General features: G+C 41.8%; 1 protein-coding gene across 1 annotated transcript in view; it reads right to left on the bottom strand.

The window, feature by feature from the left end:
• The window catches only part of itfg1 (integrin alpha FG-GAP repeat containing 1), a 171,755-nt gene that overhangs the window by 39,460 nt on the left and 106,827 nt on the right, over positions 1-25,468 (bottom strand). The window contains exons 13-14 of the mRNA XM_080885940.1: positions 4,302-4,345; positions 1,265-1,343 (exon numbers count right to left, since the gene is read on the bottom strand). Of these exons, the coding sequence (XP_080742066.1) occupies positions 1,265-1,343; positions 4,302-4,345 (123 nt within the window). The remainder of the gene's footprint in view (positions 1-1,264; positions 1,344-4,301; positions 4,346-25,468) is intronic.

Consider the following 25,468-nt stretch of genomic DNA (forward strand, 5'->3'; position numbering starts at 1 on the left):
GAACAAGCAGAACCTTAAGCAGCTACTGAAACAGCATTTGGCAGTCACTGACTACAAATGATTTGCTTCCAAGTAAACGTCATCCCAATATTTACATTTTTCTTAATTTGTTCAATTGCTGTTAAGCATTAACAGCTCAAACTACAGTTAACAGAATATTTTGTAAAACCCCTTGAATTATAATCCACGGGGTGGTGGACAGAGGCAAAATTACAAAAACTGTGTCACTGTCCAAGTAATTATGGACATGACTTTCAAGAGGAATTTATTTAATAGAGTGAAATGTGCAAGGAACAGTCCTTCGAGCTTACATGAAGTGGAGCTGTTTGTCAGTAGGCGACATATTTTCAGTTCAGTTCTCCTAACCAGTTCCATCCATAACAAACAGTCACTATGGCCTCATACGATCATGAACGTATTCTTCACGAATTATAAGGAGGGTGGCAGGTGATGCAGCATGACAAAATAAACAGCAACAAGAAAACAGCTGTCGTGTGATGCTGGCACTTTCTAGAAAGACAAGTAACTTGGACTTAAATCCAAAGGAAAAAAAGAATCAAAAAAGGAAAAAAAAAAACAGAGGAAGCTACAGCTTTCTGAGTGTTGCTTCAGCAAGGAAAGCACTTCAGAGGAGAAACAGGGCCCCGAGTGTTTTGCAAGCTTTCACAGTATTTTTCTACGATAGTCTTCCACAAAATATAAGAAATCTGTATCCCACAGACAGACCCAATGCAGTAACTCCAGGTTTCATATTTAAGTCATAATAATTGTAAACATGGACTAACACTTTAAAACTGCATTACGACAGGTCAGATGAGACAGATCTGACACATCAAACTCATTTGTTTTCTTTTCCTTTATAGCACCTTTGTGAAGCACTATATTTTCCATTATTTCAGCTGCCCTTTCTATTTCAGCCTTTTTAGTCTTTGAGACTAAAAAGCTTAAAGGCTATTTTCACTTATAAAAGGAGAAAACAAGAAAATAAAAATCAATATGCCCCTCTTCTTCAAAGTCTCTACTTTCTCCAATATCCTCCGAAACACACCTGTGGAGTTCAGCCAGACAAAGGACAGCCGTCACTGTCAGAAGGTTAAGTTATTAATAGGTATTAGGTATAATTGTTGCTGGTGTGCTAAAGCTGAGGTGGTAACATATCAAAGAAATGAACGCTTATTTTGGCTATTCTACATCATTACAGAGTTATTTAGAATTATCAGGAAAAGATCAGCCCACCCCACCCAAAAAATAAAAAAGGTCTTACCTGATGCATTTTTCAGGTAACCATTAGAATCCACTGTGGTGTACTTGACATAGGGGCCTGGCTGGTTCACACCAAAAGGCTGACAAAAAAACACATGTAGACACATAAATAAGACATCGAACAACAGCTAATATTTTGCAATCTCTTTTCACTTCAGTTATCTGTCAGTGAAGGTGAAAAAGAGGACAGAGAGAAACAATCAGGGTGCGGTGGAAGTGATACAGGCACAAGTGACCTTGAGTCATTCTTCAGTTTTATTTCCACTAGTAGGTAACACGCAAAAGTCGGACCGAGCTGATTTGACTGAGCATAAATGAGTGTGACGGTTGCATGTTTACGTGCCTGTGTGGGTGGATACTCATCTCTCATATTATCTCTTCATTATGAAGGGATGGCAACTAATGAAGAGATCTGTCGCGCCATCCTTCGCTTTACATCAACTAATCATGAGCCTGTTATACACACATACACGCTGCAAGGGAGACTTGGGCCTTTATGCTGTGACACTCAGCAGTTGGGTGAGAGAGGAATAGAAATGAGGTAAAAAAAGAAAAAAAGGAAAGAGTGCAATGAGGAGCAGACTAGTGGGCTGAAAGAAAGAAAGACAGCAGAAGAGAGGTGTGACTAAGAAGAAGAGGAGTGGGAGAGTGAAATGAAAGGGGTTTGATGGATGGGAGACGAGAGGAGTAGAAACAGCCACGAGCTCCACTCGTCTACAGCATTCATCATACCTTTCAGTTAGACAACAAACGGGCGGGAGAGTAGACAGACAGAAAACAAAAACAACTCTAACACCAGCAGCCTGTGCTGATGCCAAAGTTAACGTGTTTTGCAAAGGGCTTTCCACTGGTAAGAGACAATACAAGTAGTGGATGTTACTGGCTGCTTTGTTTCAGTCTTTTTTCTGTTTATTTCTTTGTCCACCTACATGCGATGAGTAGCCATATGTGCTTAAAGGGCATTTAAAGCAATCTACGCAAGACACCAGACACCACTGAAGAGCCCTTGACACAACCACGGTTAGGTCCCATTCACACAGCCCTAGAGGACGGCTGGCAACCGCCACGCACGAGGGAAAAATGTTTATTTCTCAGTCAGTTGTGAATGGTTACTGGTAGTCACTGTGCACTGACTGCTAACTGTCACCCCTGGTACCCATCCCTAGGGAAAAGTGTGTTTTCTGCGACTGGTCAGTGAGTGGTTGCGGGCTGTCACTAGTGTAAAATTGGTTGCAAAGTGGTATATTGCGCTGCACTAAAAAAAAAAAAAACTCCTTCTGATTGCTTTGGTTGCTAGTATATAATATTAGCGATACAACTAGTTAATATGGAAAATGCCAACTACTCACTAAATAACTGTGAGAAGTGTTTCACAATTCCAAATGGGAACTTTAAACTCAAATGTGACTGTTGCAGTAGTAAGGCAAAACTTTTACTTTGACAGAGTGTGTTCTGTTTCCGGTTTGTGTCGCACATTTTTCACATTTTGAAATTTCACTGCAACTTGCCCAATACATGGTTAGTGTTTGCAGACAAGCCAGTGTTTTCCAATCTGCTAGTGACCAAAGTAATCCTAAAGAGGTATTTGGTCCTGCACTGCAACCCTCACCCCACCACCACACCACAACCACCACACACACACACACACACACACACACACACACACACACACACACACACACACACACACACACACACACACACACACACACACACACACACACACACACACACACACACACAAAGAAAACTGACAAAGCAGGAGAGGGACAAAAGGAAAAACAGGGAGAAGTGAACATGAAACTGAACTTCCACCTATTTTGATGCAAGCCAGCGCAATTCTTGTGATAATCAATGAAAGGTACAAGCTATAATGGAGAATGGAGTCTCTGTTATAGTAACAGAAGCGGTAACGGAAGCTACAAGAGCTATCATTCTGCAATGCAATTCATATTAGCAGCCATCAGATAATGCAGAGCTTTCCCAAAAGGACCTACACAAAAAGTTCAACCCCACTCGACTTGCCTCAATGCAACCTCATCTGGTAATGTGCAGTGTAGTCCAGTGATGGGTACAGGGGACATTATCAGCACTTAGTAGAATACCTTGTACTGGGAATACCAAACAGACTTTCTAGGACTGCACTACATCTTCTCGTCAGTATCTGAAGCAAGAAGCCCATCAACAGTTTTATGCAAAGCTCTTATCAGTCTGAGCAGCTGGTAAGTTTCTGTAACTGCTTTATCACATCAGGATTTCAAAAGCCTTTATTTGCTATTACACAATGTCCAACAAATGAGAAACAAAAATCCCTTATTGTTACCTTTTTCTTTCTTTTTTTTTTTTTTTTTTTACATAGATTGTACAATGACCATCTGTACATTTTACTTTCTAATAAAAGAGCTACAAATGTAGCTTAAGAAATACTGTAAAAGTTGTGAAATACTGAATTTAACTTTGTGGAAGCCAGTATGTATCAAACTGATAAGAAGTACCTGGTCTCATCACATCGATGCAAACATGAAGCCTTGGATACGTCAGAAAGTTACATAATGTCGTCAGGGAGTTAACCAAGTATTGATATCTGTTATAAATTTATTATGAAGGTCTGTAACTTCTCTCCATTATGAAAAAGCAAATATAAACAGCACATTTCTGGTACTGCTACTGAATGAAACCAAAACGTATCATTTCATTTTTTTCCCACATTCTCAAGCTGCATTAAATGATAGGTGCTTTACTTATAAAGAAGAGCTCATGCTGCTCTAAAGCTTAAATGCACATCACCCATTCAGATCCTCCTTGCTAATTTCCTAAATATAAAGTTGATGCTCTGCACTGATGTAAAGTTTGGCCAGCAGCTGTACCATCTCTCTTCCTGCTATAGAATACTGGAAGACTGCAACCTCTGGAGGACGATGATGTACACAGATAAGTGCAATGGATAGACAGATATATCTGTGGTCAGACATATAAGAACATAACACCTTTTCTATGTCATCATTAGAAAAGTGAAAAAACAAAGCACAATATCTTACCTTAACACCTTCAGGGCAGTCATTGGAGCAGAGGCCACTGAGTACTGTAGAAGAAGAGATGGCAAGAGTTAGACATGATACTCAGCACGTGTTACAGGTGCAGCACAATAATACAGCACTGTAAAACAAGTACCTGAAGTGCTGCATCAGTTCGCCAACAGTCACTATATATATATATATATATATATATATATATATATATATATATATATATATATATATATATATATATATATATATACACACACACTGAACAAAAATATAAACGCAACACTTTTGTTTTTGCTCCCATTCCCCATGGGATGGACGTAGAGACCTAAAATTCATTCCAGATACACAATATAACCATCCCTCCCAAACAGTGGTCACAAATCAGTCCAAATGTGTGGTAGTGGGCACATCTGCTATATTGAGATAATCCATCCCACCTCACAGGTGTGCCACATCAGGATGCTGATCTGACATCATGAGTAGTGCACAGGTGTACCTCAGACTGCCCACAACAAAAGGCCACCCTGGAATGTGCAGTTTTGTCTCACAGCAAAATGCCACAGATGCCACAAGCAATGAGGGAGCGTGCAATTGGCATGCTGACAGCAGGAATGTCAACCAGATCTGTCGCCCGTGCATTGAATGTTCATTTCTCAACCATAAGCCGTCTCCACAGGCGTTTCAGAGAATATGGCAGCACATCCAACCGGCCTCACAACCGCAGACCTCGTGTAACCACACCAGCCCAGGACCTCCACATCCAGCAGGTTCACCTCCAAGATCGTCTGAGACCAGCCACCCAGACAGCTGCTGGAACAATTGGTTTGCACAACCAAACAATTTCTGCACAAACTGTCTGAAACCGTCTCAGGGACGCTCAACTGCATGCCCGTCGTCCTCATCGGGGTCTTGACCTGACTCCAGCTCTTTGCCGTAACAGACTTGTGTGGGCAAATGCTCACATTCGATGGCGTCTGGCACGTTGGAGAGGTGTGCGCTTCACGGATGAATCATGGTTCACATTGTTCAGGGCAGATGGCAGCTGAGAATGTCCCAGTTCTTGCATGGCCAGCATACTCACCGGACATGTCACCCATTGAGCATGTTCGGGATGTGCTTGATCGGCGTATACGACAGCGTGTACCAGTTCCCACGAATATCCAACAACCTCGCACAGCCATTGAAGTGGAGTGGACCAACATTCCACAGGCCACAATTGATAATCTGATAGACTCCATGCGACGATGTGTTGCACTGCATGAGGCAAATGGTGGTCACACCAGATACTGACCGGTTCTGGGTCCCCAGACCCCCAATAGCGCAAAAAACTGCACATTCCAGGGTGGCCTTTTGTTGTGGGCAGTCTGAGGTACACCTGTGCACTACTCATGATGTCAGATCAGCATCCTGATGTGGCACACCTGTGAGGTGGGATGGATTATCTCAATATGGCAGATGTGCCCACTACCACACATTTGGACTGATTTGTGACCACTGTTTGGGAGGGATGGTTATATTGTGTATCTGGAATGAATTTTAGATAAGATAAGATAAGATAAGATAAGATAAGATAGAACTTTATTAATCCCTCGGGTGGGTTCCTCTGGGAAATTCGACTTCCAAAAAGCACAGCAACGACCGAAGTTACAGTTACAGAATTGTTATATATATATATATATATATATATATATATATATATATATATATATATATATATATATACGCACACACACACACACATATATAAATACAGAGACAAATATAAATAAAATATACAAAGGGGATAAATAGAATAAATAGGAATAAAAAATAAAAATACAAGTGAATTGCACATTTCAAGTATTGAGTCTATTGCACTGTTGACTATTTACAAAAAGTATTGCACAAGGTATTGCACAGTGAGGTGAAGAGGCACTACAGCTTAGTTGTTCCCCCCTCCTTTGTCCTCCTGTTTCCCCTCCCTCTCCCCTCCAGAGAGGAGTTAAACAGTTTGATGGCGTGTGGGACAAAGGAGTTTTTAAGTCTGTTAGTTCTTGTCTTGGGGAGAAGCAACCTGTCACTGAACAGACTCTTCTGATTGTTTATGGCCGTGTGCAGAGGATGCCCAGCATTGTCCATAATGTCCAGCAGTTTCTTTAATGTCCTTTTCTCTGCCACTGTCACCAGAGTGTCCAGCTTCATGCCGACCACAGAGCTAGCCTTCCTGATCAGTTTCTCCAGCCTGGATGAGTCCTTCTTTGCTGTGCTGCTCCCCCAGCACACCACAGCATAGAAAAGTACTCCAGCAACCACCGACTGGTAAAACATCCTCAGGAGCTTCCTGCAGATGTTAAAAGACCTCAGCCTCCTGAGGAAGTACAGTCGGCTTTGGGCTTTTTTATACAGGTGCTCTGTGTTGCATGACCAGTCCAGTTTATTGTCCACCCACAGCCCGAGGTACTTGTACTTGTTGACCACCTCCACCTCCTCCCCCTCTATCTGAACCGGCAGTGGACCTTCTCTGGACCTCCCGAAGTCCACAACCAGTTCCTTAGTCTTTGAGGTGTTGAGTTGCAGGTGGTTTGTGTGACTCCATGCGACAAAGTTCCTCACCAGACTTCTGTACTCCTCTTCCTGATCATCCCAGATACACCCCATGATGGCCGTGTCATCTGCAAACTTCTGAATGTGGCATAATTCAGAGTTGTAGCAGAAGTCAGAGGTGTACAGGGTGAAGAGAAGAGGGGACAGCACAGTTCCCTGTGGTGCTCCTGTGCTGCTGACCACAGTGTCAGACGTGATGTCCTTCAGCCTGACGTACTGTGGTCTGTCGGTGAGGTAGTCGGAGAGCCAAGCCACCAGGCAGGGGTCCACCTCCATCCTGTTCAGTTTTTCCTGAAGCATACAGGGCCGGATGGTATTAAAGGCACTGGAAAAGTCAAGAAACAGTATCCTGACCGTGCCTTTTCCCCCATCCAGGTGTGAGTGGGCTCTGTGTAGGAGGTACAGGATGGCATCCTCCACTCCGACACCCGCCTTGTATGCAAACTGTAGTGGGTCCTGGGCATGTTGTACCTGTGGTCGGAGGAGGTTGAGGAAGAGCCGCTCTAGAGTCTTCATAAGATGTGACGTCAGTGCCACCGGTCGGAAGTCATTCAGCTCATTGGGCCGGTTCTTTTTGGGGACCGGGACGATGCAGGATGTCTTCCATAGGGCGGGCACTCTCCCCAGTCGCAGACTGAGGTTGAAGACTCGTTGTAGCGGCTCCCCAAGTTCAGCAGCACACGCCTTAAGCATCCTAGGACACACCTTGTCTGGGCCTGCTGCCTTTCTGGGGCGAAGCTTCCTCAGTTGCCTCCTGACCTGATCCACTGTGACACTGGGAGATGTTTGGGAGGAGGGGAGGGGGGGAGATGTCTTGCTGCTGAGAGAGGGATTGGAGGAGGGGGGTGTCATGGTGTCAGGAAGGGGGGGAAGCGAGGGAGGCAGGAGAGTGGGGAGAGGACTCTGTAGTGAAGGTGAGGGTGAGGGTGGGGGGGTTGTGGGCTGGTCAAACCTGTTGAAGAAGTTGTTGAGTTCGTTTGCCTTCTCCACAGTCCCCCCCACTGTGCTTTTCTAGGTCTCTACGTCCATCCCATGGGGAATGGGAGCAAAAACAAAAGTGTTGCATTTATATTTTTGTTCAGTGTATATATATATCAATCAAACACCAATCAGGCAGATAAAAGAATTTGTTCAAAATGAATCAGATGCTGAAAGTGAAATCCAAATAATACACTATTAACCATGCTTAAGCATTCCTCATATTTACATTGCATTTTAACAACTTATTAATCAGTTCTTTGCACTAGGTGGACCTGGACAATACAGGGAGAGAGGGGAGGTTATAAAATAATTGCTAGCATTGAAAAACATGAAAAATAAATGTGCAAACTATTAGCACTGCATGCGTTTGTGGACGTGCATGCTAAGAAAGTATTTCCCTCATTTGTGTGTACTAGCAGAGCAAAGACAAAATCCACTGAATTGCTAAGCAGTCATTAGAGAAGTGACTTTATTAGCATACTAATAGGGTCCTGGGTGTAGGTTGTCTTGATTTGCCTGATGAAGTCACGCTGAAGCCCGATTTTGTGTTAATAAGGTCAACACCCAGCAATGTACTAAACAAAAGCCAAACTCAAAGGGAATATCCCAGTGCCCTTGGTAAAATCATATAGTCAGTGGATGGATAAAGCCTTAAATTTCAAATGTTCATAAATAACTACAAACAGTTTTAGTGTATGCATAGCCTCGACAACATCTGAACAAAAATCAGTGCTGCAATTATTTTGTGAAGTTTCTTAGCTATGTAAAAGCCCTTGAAACCAGGGAGCTGTACTCTAATGTAGAAACAGCAGGCGATCTGTGAATTTTGGACCACTCCACATTACATGATCTCCATTCATCCATTCATGGACTCTTTTTTTCTCTCCTCCCTCAATTAAACATTCACTTATCAGCGTGCCTCTTCTATTCATTCTCTGACATGTTTAGAATATTTATAGAACTAAGCATTAGCAAGTGGTAGGTAAAATCAGTAGGTATTAAGGGCAGTCCATACAGACAAAGATGTTGTTCATCAGTCTCTGTGTTAGGATATCTACAACCATAAAAGATATAGTTCTGCATTTACATCTTCTACTATGACATAGAACACCAATTGCACATTATATATATATATACTTCACATGTAGTAAATTGCCATCTATCCATCTTCTTAAAATTTTTACATGACTACTACTTATCTACTATGTGACAAATAGTAATAGTAATCAGTTTTAAGCCAATTTTTTCAACCAATCCAATTCCAGAGTGAATATTTACAACACCACCCTTTTTACGTGGAGCAATGATGTCATTTTGTTATGACTCGTTGATACGCTAGCCAAACAAAGTGTGACCAATTATGCCTATGTCATATGCAAATGCACCAGAGATGAAGGACTGCATTGCACCATTTTCTTATACGTTGGTCACTCTATGTGGTAACCTGTCTGACACCACTATGTGAATAAACAAGGATTTTTTTTTCCTTTTAAAACTTTGATTTAAAAACAAATGGCGTACACGGGGCAAAGGCAAATTTGGTGCTTTGAAGTTCACAAGCCTATTAAGTATATGCCTGCGGCAGAATTCAGATGGAGCTCCCATCAAAGAAAAGCATGTGTTCCTTGACCTTAACTGACCACACTGCATATCAGCTTCTACTTAACATCTTTGGTACACAGGTCTGACTGAGAAATTGAATTTTATCAGGAAAAATGCTTTCATTGCTCACTGGGACCCTTGCTTTGTTCTCATTAAACATGCCTTTCAAAGCACATTTAGTAATCACATAGGTACAGTTTCTATGATACTGTCAATATTTGTTTGCCAAAAATGAACTACAAATGTTTTCATGTTGGGGTATGAAATCTGGCCAGCAGTGATCACAGGCCATTCATCACTCAATGGGAGAAGGAAATCTGACAAGGGTTGTAGTTTGTTTTTTCCAATTCCCAAGGCTGTTTCTTACTTTTTCTAAGGCCCTAGAATGTCGAATAAAGTTAGATAAAGCTGAATGACACTAGAAAACACGAGGTCATTTGGCTCTAAAAAGATCAAAGTTTTTGGGAGTACAAGTGGAAATCTGGCCTAATGCAGCAACATGGTCAAAAACAGTGCAGCATATAATTATACTGCAGCATCAACTCTGAGTGAACGCCACATCAACACTTTATAGGCTTCTCACCAAAGTCATCTATGAAGGACACAAATGATAAATAGATCAAAGGGATCCGATTATTTATGGTGTGTTTGAAATTCAGGCTCTTTTGAGTCAGAGTACTTCTGTCATTGTCACTGACCCTGTAAAGATACAACACCGAGGGCTCAGATTGCCACTTGTTTGAACTAAGTTCCACTTGGGATTATCAAGAAAAGGGACATAGGACATAACAGAAACAGTCTAGAGAGACTGAAAGCTACAATGCACACACTCCGTGATCCCCTCTGCTACATACAGTATATGGAATTTTTTCTGAGATCCATTTTGCACCACTGAAAACGCATTCACACATTATTAGAGAACACCCATTTTCACTCCAGCAGCATGTCTGTGTGGTTAACAGGTCGATTAGGAAACCCGAAGTGTAAGAACACCATTTCCAGTGGAGTCTGTGCATCTCTGTGGGCTGCAGCACAAACTGTGAACTTGTTTCATTTTTTAGCGTCAATCTAGCAGTAACCTTTAAAATGCATCCCGAGTAACACTATATGTGAAATGTATCCTGAATGATCAAAACAGCAGAGCAAAACAGACAGATGTCAGTGCATTAAAGGGTCGACGGGTGTAAACAACACAATGCAGCTGGAATACAAATAGCATCTGTTGCATGTCTGAAATTGAATGCTTACAGCAAAAATAAAGGTACTGATAAGGTACTGAGCAAAAGTCTTGGTTCACTCCTGATTCGTTAATATTTGCTTCTAAGATGTCCTTGAGCAATATTTCTCCAGGCTTTCTGAAGGTATTTTCAAGTGTTTATTTGGTCTTTGGTTGCTTTTTCACTCATTTTCAGTCTAGTCCTTGTACCTGACAATGTTCCCAGGAATTTTTTCTTTGTTTGTTAAGCCACTTAACACTGACCTATGAATCATTCAAGCAAAAGAAAGGCTATTAACTCAAATCATTAACTAGTGTTGTGTCTACACATAGCAGACAACTTAGTAAAGAACCAAAACATTTTTAACTGTATCTCTTTGGTACTTTGTTACTAGCAGCTTGTCACAAAAACACATAACTTGGTCTCATTTCTTTAGTTGAATCAGTTTGATGAGCATAAAATTGTATTGTTGCAACAATGGGGTGAGAAAGCTATCAGCTATTTGGGACTCACCGGAGCACCCGGGCATATCTCTGCATGTTGTGCAGTGTGTCCTTTGACGTATCTGAGGAAACTGGAGAAGTGAAGGGCAAAAGAAAAGGATGTGGGCCTACAGAAAATAAACATTATATAAAAGCCATGTTCTTAAGCAATAGGAAAACCCCTGAAAAGATCTAACATGGGACCTGAGAGATTTATCTAACCCTTTAGTTCATCCATCTACTGTTTACCAAAAGCTCATCAGGAATGGTGCTAATCGATGGGTGTTAAGAAATGGAAACAAGGAGTAAATGCTGAGATATTCTGAATTACAGAAGAACGAGAATGAATGACACACGCACAAAATGCTCATTTTTGATGCAAATGATCAATTTGTACAGACCCCGACACTGAGAGAGGCACAGTGAGTGTCTACAGCCATTTGTAAAACACGGTGGAGGCTCTGTCATGTTTTGGAGCTGCATTTGACCCAGTGGTACTGGAGCTCTTGCCAAAATAACAAACAATGGAACACTATTAGTGATGGAGTGGCCTCCCCAGGGTCTGGACCACAGCGTTGTTAGTGTGGGATGATCTTGACAGAGAACAGAACAAAAGGCCAACATCCGAAGAAGAGCTTTAAATGTCTTTCAAGAAGCCTGGAGAACTATTCCTGAAGACAACTTTAAGAAATTACAGGAAAGCTTGCCTAAAAGAATTTTGGCTGTGTTGAAAAATCAATGTTATCATACCAAATATTGACTTTCAAACTCATTCAAATTGTACAAACTCTTTTTTTTTCCTTACATGCTGTATCTGTTTCTATGCATATTTGCTCATTTCAGTAGATTCTTGCATCCGTTTTCCATTTTCAGAGTAAGCTGCATACTGAAGTAAAACTAATATACATGGCAATTTCTGTTTTTTGTCATATAAGAGAAAACGATTTGATGTGTTCATTTCATGTGTAGATAAAACTCAGTCAAAATTGGCACCTCTCTGAAATAACTGTCAGAGTGACCTTGTCTGTGTGAAGCTTTACTTTCCCTTTTCTTTCCTGTTAAATTTAAAGCCAAAAAAAGTAAAATAAAAAACTAATAACTAGACCGATCCGATATTACGTATCGGTATCGGTCTGATACTGACCTAAATTACTGGATCGGATATTGGAGAGAAATAAAAAATGTAATCCGATCCGTTAAATATCAAAAAAGCACCTCACAAAATTTGGGACACGCTGTAACTCGCCTCATAACCTTAGCATCTCGGAGCAGTATGCATCACGTGATAGAGCGGCTGTGGCATGCGAGACCTGTCAGTGGTCTGGTTGAGCATTTCGCTACCAAACCGGCATTTCATCTCCGACAAAGTTATCCCCGAGAGAAGTAAAGCAAGTGTGTAAGTTCATCTCTGAATGTTTGTAAAGCATTCCCGCAGTAAGCTTAACAACCGATATATGGAGCGACTGCCTCTTCCTCCCTCTCCTGCTGCTACTTCAATCATGAAACTGATCAATGATCAGCTGATCGGTTTTTCTGTCGTGAGTCCGTCTCTCTTGTTTGTTTTTGGCCCACTTCGCGCCAGAAAGAGGAAACCAGCGGCTGAACAACAGCAGCACGTTTAAGCTTGATAAGCTGTTGTTAGAATTTATTTAATATTACTTTTTACACCAGGATCTTTTTCTACGTAGCTGACGGCTGGTAACTGTGCAGGGGCGGGTCTAGCAAAGTTTAGCCAGGTGGGGCCTATAAGGCATGAACAGGGAGAAGGGGGCACAAAGACATACTTTTCTTTCTTATTCTCATTTAAAATGTGTAGCTTTTAATAAATAATTATCCGAATCTTACACCCAAAGTTTTAATCGGATGAAAAATGTATAGAAGTCCATTACTGTATATAGTAACTATTAAGTCTAATATACCCTAGGTAAGCTATAGTACTTTTTCCATCTGTGCAGTCTGCAATTCTGTTGAAGAAAGATGCTGAATCTATTTAATTATTCTTGAAAAATAATTGACTTCTGTGCATTTTTTCCCCACACTGCATCAAATTAAAGTTGATTACGTCGATTAAGCATCATGAGGTGGAGGGTGGGTGGTTCCCTATGTTTTTGGGGTTTTTTTGCTGGGAGTTTTAGAACCCTATTAGTTAGGTTGCTTACTCTTTAAAATACCAGAATAGGGAGGATGGAGTAGGTTTAAGTTTATTAGATTGATCAGTATTGCTGAACTATGAAATATTTTGGGTGCAGTATATTTTTTACATACAGGTATAACAGAATAGCTTTAGTGTTTGTTTTTTTGTAACTTGAGTATGAACTTATACAAAAAGCAGCAAGATATTAAAAAAACATTTTTATTGATTAAAAAACACTATCGGATTCATATCAGTATCGGCAGATATCCAAATTTATGATATCGGTATCGGTATTGGACATAAAAACGTGGTATCATTCCATCTCTACTAATAACAAGGCAGTTTTGTTCATAGGTCTTTTTAAATACACTGAGGGCTCTTGACGAATACAATATGTTCGACAACAGAAAAAGTAGAAACTTCAATCAGTGAAAGGGGGCAAAAATTTGCTACATTACAAATTTTGTGGCACAAAGTCACTCATGTATAAAGAGAAAAAGATAGACAAACAGCATCAATGCAGAAGTCCTTCACAACTCAGTGGGCACGCCATTGCTTCAGGAGATAAAATGAGTCTGTGTTTGTGTGTGTGTGTTCTGTGAGGCTTCTTTTGTTCCACATACTTCAATCCTTAGTTAATATGAAACAACTACATAGCAGCTTCACAATAGACAAAACAAGATCCTAAGAATAATTCTCGAGCATCCTATGCTGCCAATATAGTCTCAGTGTCTCACCCTCTCTCACGCAGTACAGCCTATCCAGCTCAGACTGAGCTTGCCTATTTTCTCGTGTAACATTAAGACTGATGGCATCTCCTCTGCAGGGCTAACTTAATCAAGTGGAGGATGAACTGGCCTCTGTACTCTGTGTTGGTCATTGTGCGTGTTTTCATCATAGTGATAGTGAGCTAAGCAGAGACGGTAAGCACCGTTTTATGAATAGGGCTTGTGTGTGCGTTTCTTTGTACAGTATAGTTTCATGTACACTGTTGAAAAGGCTCTGCAACCAAAATAGTCCATTTGTCTAACTGTCAAAAATAGTAAAATCAAATAAGGATTTGCTTGTTTATGTCTATGTGTACACACAATCAGAAGAAACAGAAAAGCAAAGGCACTTTTCCCACCCTTCAGATTAATCAGAAAACCTATCATCTGCAGTAAAGATTGGGGTTTTGAATTAATGTAGGGATTAAAATTAGTACACAATGTATATTTTATACTATGCAAGTAGATTCCCATGGGCTCTGTCCCAATTTTCCCAGTTCACATTAGTCACTTGTGAGCAGGTTTTCAAACACTGCCGAATGCTAAGACCTCTTGCTGAGAGATTTATTTTTTCTAATCTAGCAAAATGTTAAAAATTATGCCCTGGCCAGTCACAAATTGCTGGGCAGAACACTTGGTTTCCCCCAAAAAACAAAAACAAACTAATGACCAAGATGTTTGAGCATCTTGTGAGGTAATTATATTTAGTGAGGTGGGTGCTCTGGCTTTTAATAACACGGTGAATGCTTCTTCCCAGAAACCAGTGAAGAAGAATTCTAATATATGTGGAAGCACAGCTCACTGTGTAGGCTTATGGCTAAATTAATGATAAGTAAAAGACGGGTGCCATGCTTGGATTTGCTATACTCATCAATATGTTATGTCCAGTTTCAGTGACAGCTTGCCAAGAGCTGCCAGTTAGCCATTATTCAGATTTAACCGATGAGGTGCACTGACTGATTTGGACAAAAGTACACCGTTCTAATAAATCCTAGCCTGATATTATTGAAGGTACGTAAGGGGCACTGTGTTTTAACCCATACTGCCAGTCTTTGTTCTGTGATATGAGAAGACAGTTTGTTTCTCACCACTAAGTGTAAACCAAGTGTATTTCTTATATATAATCTATCACAGATGATCCTTTATTAGATTCATAAAATCAGACAAGCTATTTCATAGACTGTACAAAAACACCCGCTTATTAAACCTTAGCCTAGTTTTGAAACATTTATTCATATATAAGGTGTTGACATTTAATATTAATAAATTAACACCTGTAACACCTGTTTGACCAACAATTTCATCTGGCTTTCCACATAATGTTTGGGAAACTTTAACCTGAATTAAGTTTCTTCTTTTGATATCTGGGTTGTAAAAACAAACTAAACTCACTACTTAAAAAGGTGACAAAAAAATCACTGGTTACATAGAAAATACAAAAATGATATAATACTAAATTTTAAATGTAACAAAAAGGAAGAAAATCAATGTTTGTGCTCAGCTTTGATTCCCAAATATGTGGCAGAAAACATTTCATATGCTGATACACAAGAAAACTAATCACTATTTGAAGCCCTTTTTATGTTTGCTACAAACACTGCACTGAGACCTGTTGTGACATTATAGTTTGCAAGAGAAAAAGCTCTCAGAGTGTATTTTTCACACCAGAAAAATCACAGTAATACAGGCTTCACAGTGCAGAGGGGTAATTTCATGGGAAATGAATTTCTGTAACTACACTTACAAACACACAATTCGGCACGCAAGTCTTATAAAGCTGAAATTAGATTTTCAACACGATATTGCTATGATATGTTCATGCATGTCTCACTCTATTGTAGTAGCCACCTACGAGCTGGAAAGGGAGATGAATTATCTTTGGCTAAGCTCTAACACAAATGGCTGAACAATTTGAGAAATGTCTGGTGTGTGGCAGAGAGCATGCCTCCTCAAGCAAGACTCTCACCTTTAACTGCCTCCTTGCTGGCAGTCTTGGAGTCATGGTAACCACATGCAAACTTCACAACAGTGTTCTTAGCTGAAGTCATGTATGAAAGTGAAATGCACACAGCGACACACATAAAGAGTAAAATGTGATGAGCAGACTTTGATAAGGAAACATGCCACATCAGCGCTAGCAGCTACCAGTGTGAGTCAACGAGACCCATGCAGACACACACACACTGTACGCAAACACACTGACACACAAACACAGCAAACAGACAGCTGAGCTGCATTTGCTCTGAGACGCACATCACTTCCCATTGTCCTCAGGCTGGTTTTGCTGACTGCAAGGGGCTGCTTACAGATACGCGTGGACACCACACATGCCCAGACAACAAGGAACACACATTGTGACTGGCAGTGAAATGACCTCCTGCTCATGGCTTTGTGATCCACGTTACAGGGATGACATATATATTGTTACAGAACATTCACTGACTTTGTGTACTGTTTATGTCCACTGTAATACACATGTCCTAGCCAGTGCTCCCATCAGACACTTTAAAGGTTATTGTCTCGTCTGGTCCTACTGTAAGTAAGACTGGGCACAGCACAGCCGTGAGGATTCAAATCTCACGGGGAGGCTTCGTTATTCAGTCTCCACTTTGGGCAACATCATTATAAGTATGTATGCTCACTGTCGCTGAACAGCTGGTAGTGGCCTGTAGTTTGTTACAGGTTCTGATAAAAATTACGTGACCACAATGTTAATATTCCCTATCAATTAAAATAAAGTCAAACGTGGTCACAAAGGCTAAACGTCTAAAGAAATCATGTTCTCCTTATCCAAACAAATTACAGTAATTTTACAGCAAAAATTGGTCGTGGCAGCTATTTTAGCGCCAGTAAAATGATAAAACCAAGGGACCTGCGAACTGTTCTCTGTTACATATTTATCGTATACTAAATATATAAAATAAACAGAGCAAAAGGTGTGACATAAAAAACCCCACCTCCAACATCTAGATAAAAACGGCACATATACCCTTAGTGTGATAACCAGTGTTGGTCAAGTTACTTGAAAAAAGTAATCAGTAACTAATTACCGATTACTTCCCCAAAAAAGTAATCCCTTTACTTTACTGATTACTTATTTTCAAAAGTAATTAATTACTTAGTTACTTTTTAAAAACACTATTTACAACCTGAAGAGGTGATAAAGCGACAGATCTTTCAGCCCAATTCTACTTTTTCTACATAATCCATCATACAAAATGTAATCAAATGGAAAAGTCTCTTTTTTTTAACTTGTTTTATCAGTTTTAATCTTTTAACTTTATGCATCAAGCAAAAATTTAATTATATGCAACATTCTCTGACTTGAATAAATTAGTTTAACATTTAAACCTATTTTCTGCACATTCCAGCACATAAAATAAAATATTTTTTGTGTTTACACTCACTCTTTCAAATAGATGCAAGTAAAACACAGCAGAAAATAAATAAAGTCAAAGACTCAGCGGTCCTGTTGCTCTATTTTCACCTGTAAAGCAGGACTGCGGTAGGCGGAGGTTTACCCTGGTGCAGGTGTGCCGCGGTCAGTTGAAGAATCCGCGAGTTTCTCTGTGAGTTTCCCATTACGTGGTAGCGCACTCGGTGCTTGTTTGGAAGTTTAGGGGGTTTTTTCGCTGTAAAAAGTTTTCTTCCCACGCACGATGGACGGTAATGTTTTAATGTGCTAATATGGAATCAAACTCAAAGTAAGGTCAGTACTTCCACGCTTTAAACGCTGCACGCTCATACTCTCTCCCGCACTCGATATGTGATCCATTGTTGATCTGCACACAGCTGTTGTCACTAACGTCGCACTGGCTTACGTCACTGTCGTGAGACATTCTCACAAAAAAAATCACGGTTTTAGTAACGCAGTAACGCAGCGTTACTACGGGAAAGTAATGGTAATCTAATTACCGTTTTTGCAATAGTAATCCCTTACTTTACTCGTTACTTGAAAAAAGTAATCGCGTTACAAGTAACGCGTTACTGCCTATCTCTGGTGATAACTAACAATTTTTTAATGTCTTTAAAGCTGACTGACAGTTTCTTTGTTCATACAGACAATTATAAACCTTATAAAGACAATGCACAACCCAAGACTGTCAATAGCCACTGAGAAAAAATAATTTTCAGGGAACTGGATTAGTCTTCATGACTTCATGAATCAAACATCCCCCAAGTCCAATTTAAAATGAGGTACTGCTTGTTATTTTTTTTTTTTTTTTTTTTTTTCTCTTTTTTTTAAAATGACATCAGAAACAGCAGTATGCGACATTACGTGATGGCAGAGCTTCAGTTCATCCTTTGTCATTTTTTTTTTTTTTTTAATAAATAGGACAGGGGGAATGAATGAGAGAGAGAGGGGGAGAGAAAGAAAGAAAACCAAAGGGGAGAAGAGACGGTGAGAAGGGGGGGGGAAGAGAGAGAAAAAAAAAAAAAACTCCTGGGTCACCTGTATGGAGAAAAAAAAACAAACAAACAAACAAACAAACAAAAACAAACAGAGGAGACAGCAAACAACAAAGAGCAACATAATAATAGAGAAAACAAAGCACCATCACAATAAACTAGCTAGTCATAGATATCAGTATTTACTAAGTAATAAACGATATTGTGCAGCACGCAAGATAGACAGCGCACAGTGTGCTTTGAGGCAGCAGCCAAGAAAGCTTTAGTCCGCGTCTGTGAATACCCATGTGTGCATACCTGTGTGGATCAGCATGCTTGCATTCCAAAGGTTTCTCCATGTAATGATCTGCTAGGGAGTGTGGGGGGGCCACAGCCCCGTCCTCCAGGGTGTGAAGCGGGTATGGAGGAGATCAAAACTCCAGACATCCAGAGGCCCCCAGAACACAAGAGACCATGGAAGACCAACAGAGGGGCAGCCGCGCCACTGTCCCAGTAAGAGCTGAGGAGAGTCCCAGATGAGGGCTCGCCCAGCAGCCGCGGAGCAGAAGTCAGGGGGAGTTGCAGTGACGCGCCCGTGAGCTCCGCCGGCCCCCAGCTGCGCCTGAGTGACCGAGCCCTAGGCCGAGAGGCCGGGGGCACCCCACCTCCAAAGGGGCCCGAGCGAGCCCCAGGCCCCAGGCCCCGACAAGCGGCCGCCAAGGAGTGAGCCGGTGTGCACCCGGACGCCCACCCCCAGACACAAAGAACCACCAACACACCAACACCTGAGGGAGTCCGCCACCGGCAGGGGAAGTGGTGGTGGGTGGAGATAGGCCTCCAAACCTTGGAGGGCCTGAGGTGTCCCCAGAGAGGTGGCGTCTGATACCCAACCTGACATATAGACACAGACATACAGGCACACACAGACACAAACATCCATTCCCACCCTCATGCTCTCATATGCACTCACTCCACACTCAACCAACGTGGAGACAGACATAAAGAGACGCTGTACACACAATCACACTCCCCAAGCGTACTCTACAAACCGGGTCTAGGTACCCTTGCCCCTGGAGGGGGGAATTGCACCCAGACCCAGGTGGTGTTACCCTTTTCCCTGCGGTGGGGAGAGGCAGACCACCCCGACTCCGCAGCAGCAGGGAGGCCCCACACCCCAGACCGCAGTCGGACGGCCAACTCCTCCTACTAGCCCTCCCGCTCCAGCAGGCCGCAGAGAATGGGGGTGGGAGAAGACTCCAAACCTCCCTCCACCCGCTCATTGTAGTGTTGATGCATATGTGTTCTAAGGTGCAATTAAAACCCAGGAGGGCATGGAGCTACCTGCCAAGGAGCAGCAGGTAAGCGCATAGTCCCTCCTGCTAACCCTCAATGACTAAGTGTATTTAAAATTGAGAGGTGGGCAACGACGTCAGGGGTGAGGTATACACCCTGATGGTGATTTGGACTCCGTGATTGTGCCCACCCCCAAGATCCTATATGTATGTGTAATGAGAGTGTGAATAATGTGAATGTCTAAGTTGTGGGATAAAATTGAGGCAGAGGCAGCCAGAAGGGGACAGGGGGGGGGGGGGGGGGTAGCCTCCTCTGCACCCTGGTGACATACCCCCACTCCAAGGCCCTGCATGTGTGGGTGGTTGTGGAGGAGCGGGAAGAGGGAGGCAGCTGGAGATGGGGAGGGAAGGAAGGGAGGGGCAGGTAACCCCTCCCTGGGGCCAGCTCCCCCGCTGACCCCAGTAGGCACTCCCACCCTCCGCGACCCGCCAGGGAAGGGGGGCCCAGGCCCATCAGACCGGGGCCCAGTGCAGTAGCGCCCCCCGGCTCCACAGAGCCCTGGACAGTCCACCCAACCCCACCACAGAGAAAACTGCACCCACCCCACCAACCACACATCTTCCAGACTACATAAGACGGTAAACGCCCAGGCTGAGATCTTCCTCCACCTCTCCTGTATCTCCCCCTCCTGCAGAGAGTTCCTGAGAGAAGAAAGCTCCTGCAAGATGTGACCATCCCCCCCACCAGTTGAAGAGCCCCCCAGGCGGCTCGATGCACCGGCGGCACCCTGCTCCAGGGCCGGGCCCCCATGCACCCACCCGCCCACAACCCCGGCAACACACCAATCAGGACCCGAGCCCCCGAGGCCCGGCCCGGGCCCCAGCCCAGAGACGGAGCGCCCCCAAAACCTCACGCCCATCCCGGACCCACCCAGGGGCAGCCAGGTTGCCAGGTCAGTAACCCACGTCCGTCAGCACAGACCCTCCCCTAGCCCCGCTGCACGCAGCCGCGAGGAAACAGTCACCTGAGAGCCAACAGAGCCCTCAACCGGACGTGACCGCTACCCCGGGTTGAGCCCCCCAAGGAAGATGCCTCCGGGGAACCCCCCGACGCCCTAAGCCTGTCCCTACCCCCTCACCAATCACAACAGTGAAGGCGGGACCAAACTATGACCCCCCACCCCCACTAGGTGATGGAGCTGATAAAAGGGGCCCAGAGCAATTGATCTAATGTGGTGGCAGAGGCTGTGTCAAGACTAATGTAATCTAATAGATAATTTCTATATTGGTTAGAATTAAGATTATTTTTATTTTTCCAGTTCATGAGGACTGTTTTCTTGGCTATGCATAGGGCAGTGAAGATCATATGGGCTATATTCTTTTCTGAAGTGACATTATCTAAGCTGCCCAACAAACACACTAAGGGGGAGGTTGGAATGTTACATTTCAGACATTTTGATAAGTCTTCACATATCTCGCGCCAAAACTTTTGCACTGGTGGACAGAACCAAAGAGCGTGGATGTAATTGTCTGGTGTATTGCCTTGACAGTGTGAGCAGTTGTTGGAAGATGTAAAGCCCATCTTGAACATCCGATGACCTGTATAGTGCACTCTATGAAGTATTTTGTATTGTATTAATTGCAGACTGGGATTTTTAATTAATTTAAAAGTTTTTAAGCAAATCTGAGACCAGAAGTTTTGGTCTAGGTTGACTACTGCTTGTTATTATTATTTTTTCCATTATCTAAACCACTTCCCATAATGTGATAATTGGTCTGTCTTTCATCTACCTTCATTCTCAACAGACATTGTTCACATGAAATTGATTTATGCTTCTTTTTCTGAAGCTGATTTCCCCACTGCTGCTGGTCATTTGGTTGTAGAGGTCCAATGTCATTCTTTTTGAAATGAACAAAGACAGCTAAAATTATTGGCACACCATTACACCAAAATACAACACCCACTGGGTGTTTTATGTAATTTCATTTGTTCTACAATAGCTTCTATTAAACATTGTAGACAGATGATAAATATAAATAAATTAACTTTAATATGTAGTATTGTTTCACTTGCTTAAAAGCTTAATTTACGGTCAGAGTCACTGAGACTTCAACTGAGCTGGTAGGGGGTGATTTAAAGAAAAATTGGACCAGGACTTCCACACTCTCTAAGTTCATCTCTGAATGTTTGTAAAGCATTCCCGCGGTAAGCTTAACAACCGATATATGGAGCGACTGCCTCTTCCTCCCTCTCCTGCTGCTACTTCAATCATGAAACTGATCAATGATCAGCTGATCGGTTTTTCTGTCGTGAGTCCGTCTCTCTTGTTTGTTTTTGGCCCACTTCGCGCCAGAAAGAGGAAACCAGCGGCTGAACAACAGCAGCACGTTTAAGCTTGATCAGCTGTTGTTAGAATTTATTTAATATTACTTTTTACACCAGGATCCTTTTCTACGTAGCTGACGGCTGGTAACTGTGCAGGGGCGGGTCTAGCAAAGTTTAGCCAGGTGGGGCCTATAGGGCATGAACAGGGAGAAGGGGGCACAAAGACATACTTTTCTTTCTTATTCTCATTTAAAATGTGTAGCTTTTAATAAATAATTATCCGAATCTTACACCCAAAGTTTTAATCGGATGAAAAATGTATAGAAGTCCATTACTGTATATAGTAACTATTAAGTCTAATATACCCTAGGTAAGCTATAGTACTTTTTCCATCTGTGCAGTCTGCAATTCTGTTGAAGAAAGATGTTGAATCTATTTAATTATTCTTGAAAAATAATTGACTTCTGTGCATTTTTTCCCCACACTGCATCAAATTAAAGTTGATTACGTCGATTAAGCATCATGAGGTGGAGGGTGGGTGGTTCCCTATGTTTTGTTTTTTTTTTTGCTGGGAGTTTTAGAACCCTATTAGTTAGGTTGCTTACTCTTTAAAATACCAGAATAGGGAGGATGGAGTAGGTTTAAGTTTATTAGATTGATCAGTATTGCTGAACTATGAAATATTTTGGGTGCAGTATATTTTTTACATACAGGTATAACAGAATAGCTTTAGTGTTTGTTTTTTTGTAACTTGAGTATGAACTTATACAAAAAGCAGCAAGATATTAAAAAAACATTTTTATTGATTAAAAAACACTATCGGATTCATATCAGTATCGGCAGATATCCAAATTTATGATATCGGTATCGGTATTGGACATAAAAACGTGGTATCATTCCAGCTCTACTAATAACAGTAGCTTCTTTTTCTGAAGCTGATTTCCCCACTGCTGCTGGTCATTTGGTTGTAGAGGTCCAATGTTATTCTTTTTGAAATGAACAAAGACAGCTAAAATTATTGGCACACCGTTACACCAAAATACAACACCCACTGGGTGTTTTATGTAATTTCATTTGTTCTACAATAGCTTCTATTAAACATTGTAGACAGATGATAAATATAAATAAATTAACTTTAATATGTAGTATTGTTTCACTTGCTTAAAAGCTTAATTTACGGTCAGAGTCACTGAGACTTCAACTGAGCTGGTAGGGGGTGATTTAAAGAAAAATTGGACCAGGACTTCCACACTCTCTGTGTGGCGACAGGGAGAGAGAAAAAGTAGTCACACCACTCTGGAAATACTGCCTCCAGTCAAATACTACTCTGGATGACACAGTTACATTTAAAGACTTCATGTAAATCTCCTCATTGCCATTTAAATGGAATGAAAAGAAGGAATAAAAGACAGTTCTGACTGACAGGATGAGAAGAGTGGAGAGGAAACTGGGGGACCGTAAAAGACATTTGCAGAAGAGAAACAAGAGTGCTGACAGAGTGAGGGCAGAAGGTGAGACTATGAAAACAGAGGCTGGAGAGGGGTTAGAAGGAGGAAATGAATGGGAAAAAATGGGTGGATAAACAGAAAAAAGAGAAAGGAGAAAATATGGAAAGTGGAGAAAAGAGGTCTGAATTTCACACAGAAATGATGAAAGAGGATGTGAAGAGTGAGGAGAGAATGAGGAACATGTTAGCCTGAGAAAAGCTCCCAGATGTTTCTCAATGCAGCTAATCTGCATCCTAATAAGTGAGCAGGAAACTAATCAACTCATACAGTTCTGCCTGTCAGTCTCTCTCTTCATGTCTTTTCCATACACATAGACACACACTGACATGAACACACACTTTGAGATGCTCATGTTGAGATACCCGCCTCCTTCCCATCACCCACGATTTTATCCTTCTTTCTAATTTTGGAGTTTATGATTTCTCCCATTTCCTCCCTCCTCAGCAGTAATCATCCATCCATCTGTCCACCAAGCAACCACTTTGCATACGCGGTTTTTTCACAGCTTAATGTGGATCCACTTTGCTCTGCATACGATTTAACAGTCATGCACGTCCTTACTATGTTTTGTAATAAGTGCAAATTTTAAAAAAAATCCTTTTACACTGTTGGGGGTAAAAATGCTAAAATTTCTCCTAAATTATTAAATCTGAACACATGCACAGGTATTTTCAGTCATGTTGTTACAGGTCTATAAAATCAAGCCTCCAGCTACGCAGTCTGCCTTAACAAGCCTCTGTGAAAGAATTGGTCATTCTAAAGAGCTCACTGAAGAGTGTCGTATTCTAATAGGATGCCATCTTCGCAGCATGTTCCCTCCTAAATATTCCCAGATATTCAGCTGTAAGTGGCAATATTGCAAGTGTGAGTGTTTAGGAACCACAGCAACTCAGCCATGAAGTGGCAGACCAAATAAAGTTAGGGATGTGGGAAGTGCTGGGGTACATAGTAGGTAAAAGTTGCCCACGCTCCATTGAATCATTAACTGCAAACTGCGTTCCAAACCTCCTTTGGTATTAATGTCATCACAAACACTGTGTGCTGGGAGCTTCATGCCATTGGTTTCCATGGTCCAAACAGCTTCTGTAGGTGTAATGTGTAGGTGGCACAATACTTTTAACCACAGACTGCTGAAGCTAATGAATGGGTTCAATTATAACAAACTGGCTGAAATTGAATCGAAACTGCTGCTACACATTCTGTGGTTGGCTTCATTGTTGGTGTCTGAGAAATCTGTACCATGCTGTGACTGCAAATATAATCAATGTCAGATCCATTCTTGTTTGCTTTCACCCTCAATAAAATCTCCAGAAAGACCTGGAGGAAAATATCAGTTACAGAGCAGCTGAAAAAGAGTTGCAACATTTCTGTTTTTCCTCTGTAATTCTCAATTAACGAGGATCCATTGGAGGGCAAGTCTGGTGCCAGCAGCCGCGGTAATTGCAGATCCAATAGCGTATCTTAACAAACTTCATTTTAACTTGAAAACATGCATTCTACCACTAAAGGTAATAATGCAATGCCTGATCACAGCAAATAAAGCACCTTCCAGGATCCACCTGGCTCACAAAAGTACCGACACAACCTTGAGATGCATAACTACACATATAATTGTAGCAGAGATTGTGAGACAGGTGTCATATAGTAATTTTTCTATTCATTGCTTGCCAAATGTGGATCTTCAGGTGGTTATTATGTCTATATTAATATATTTCTCTCTAAAGCACAAAACACAAACATCAGAACTAACCATCATCTTTGTGTTATACTGAAAACCTTTAATTTCATCTTGCATGTGCGAACCTGTTTTTACTGAAATTAAAACACCAACTTTGTCTCCAAGCAGCTCAACCTGAAATGTCCCTCTGATATAATCATTTCTGGAGAGAGAGGGG

The sequence above is a fragment of the Rhamphochromis sp. 'chilingali' genome, assembly GCF_963969265.1.
Source record: "Rhamphochromis sp. 'chilingali' genome assembly, chromosome: 6".
Taxonomy (NCBI): Eukaryota; Metazoa; Chordata; class Actinopteri; order Cichliformes; family Cichlidae; genus Rhamphochromis; species Rhamphochromis sp. 'chilingali'.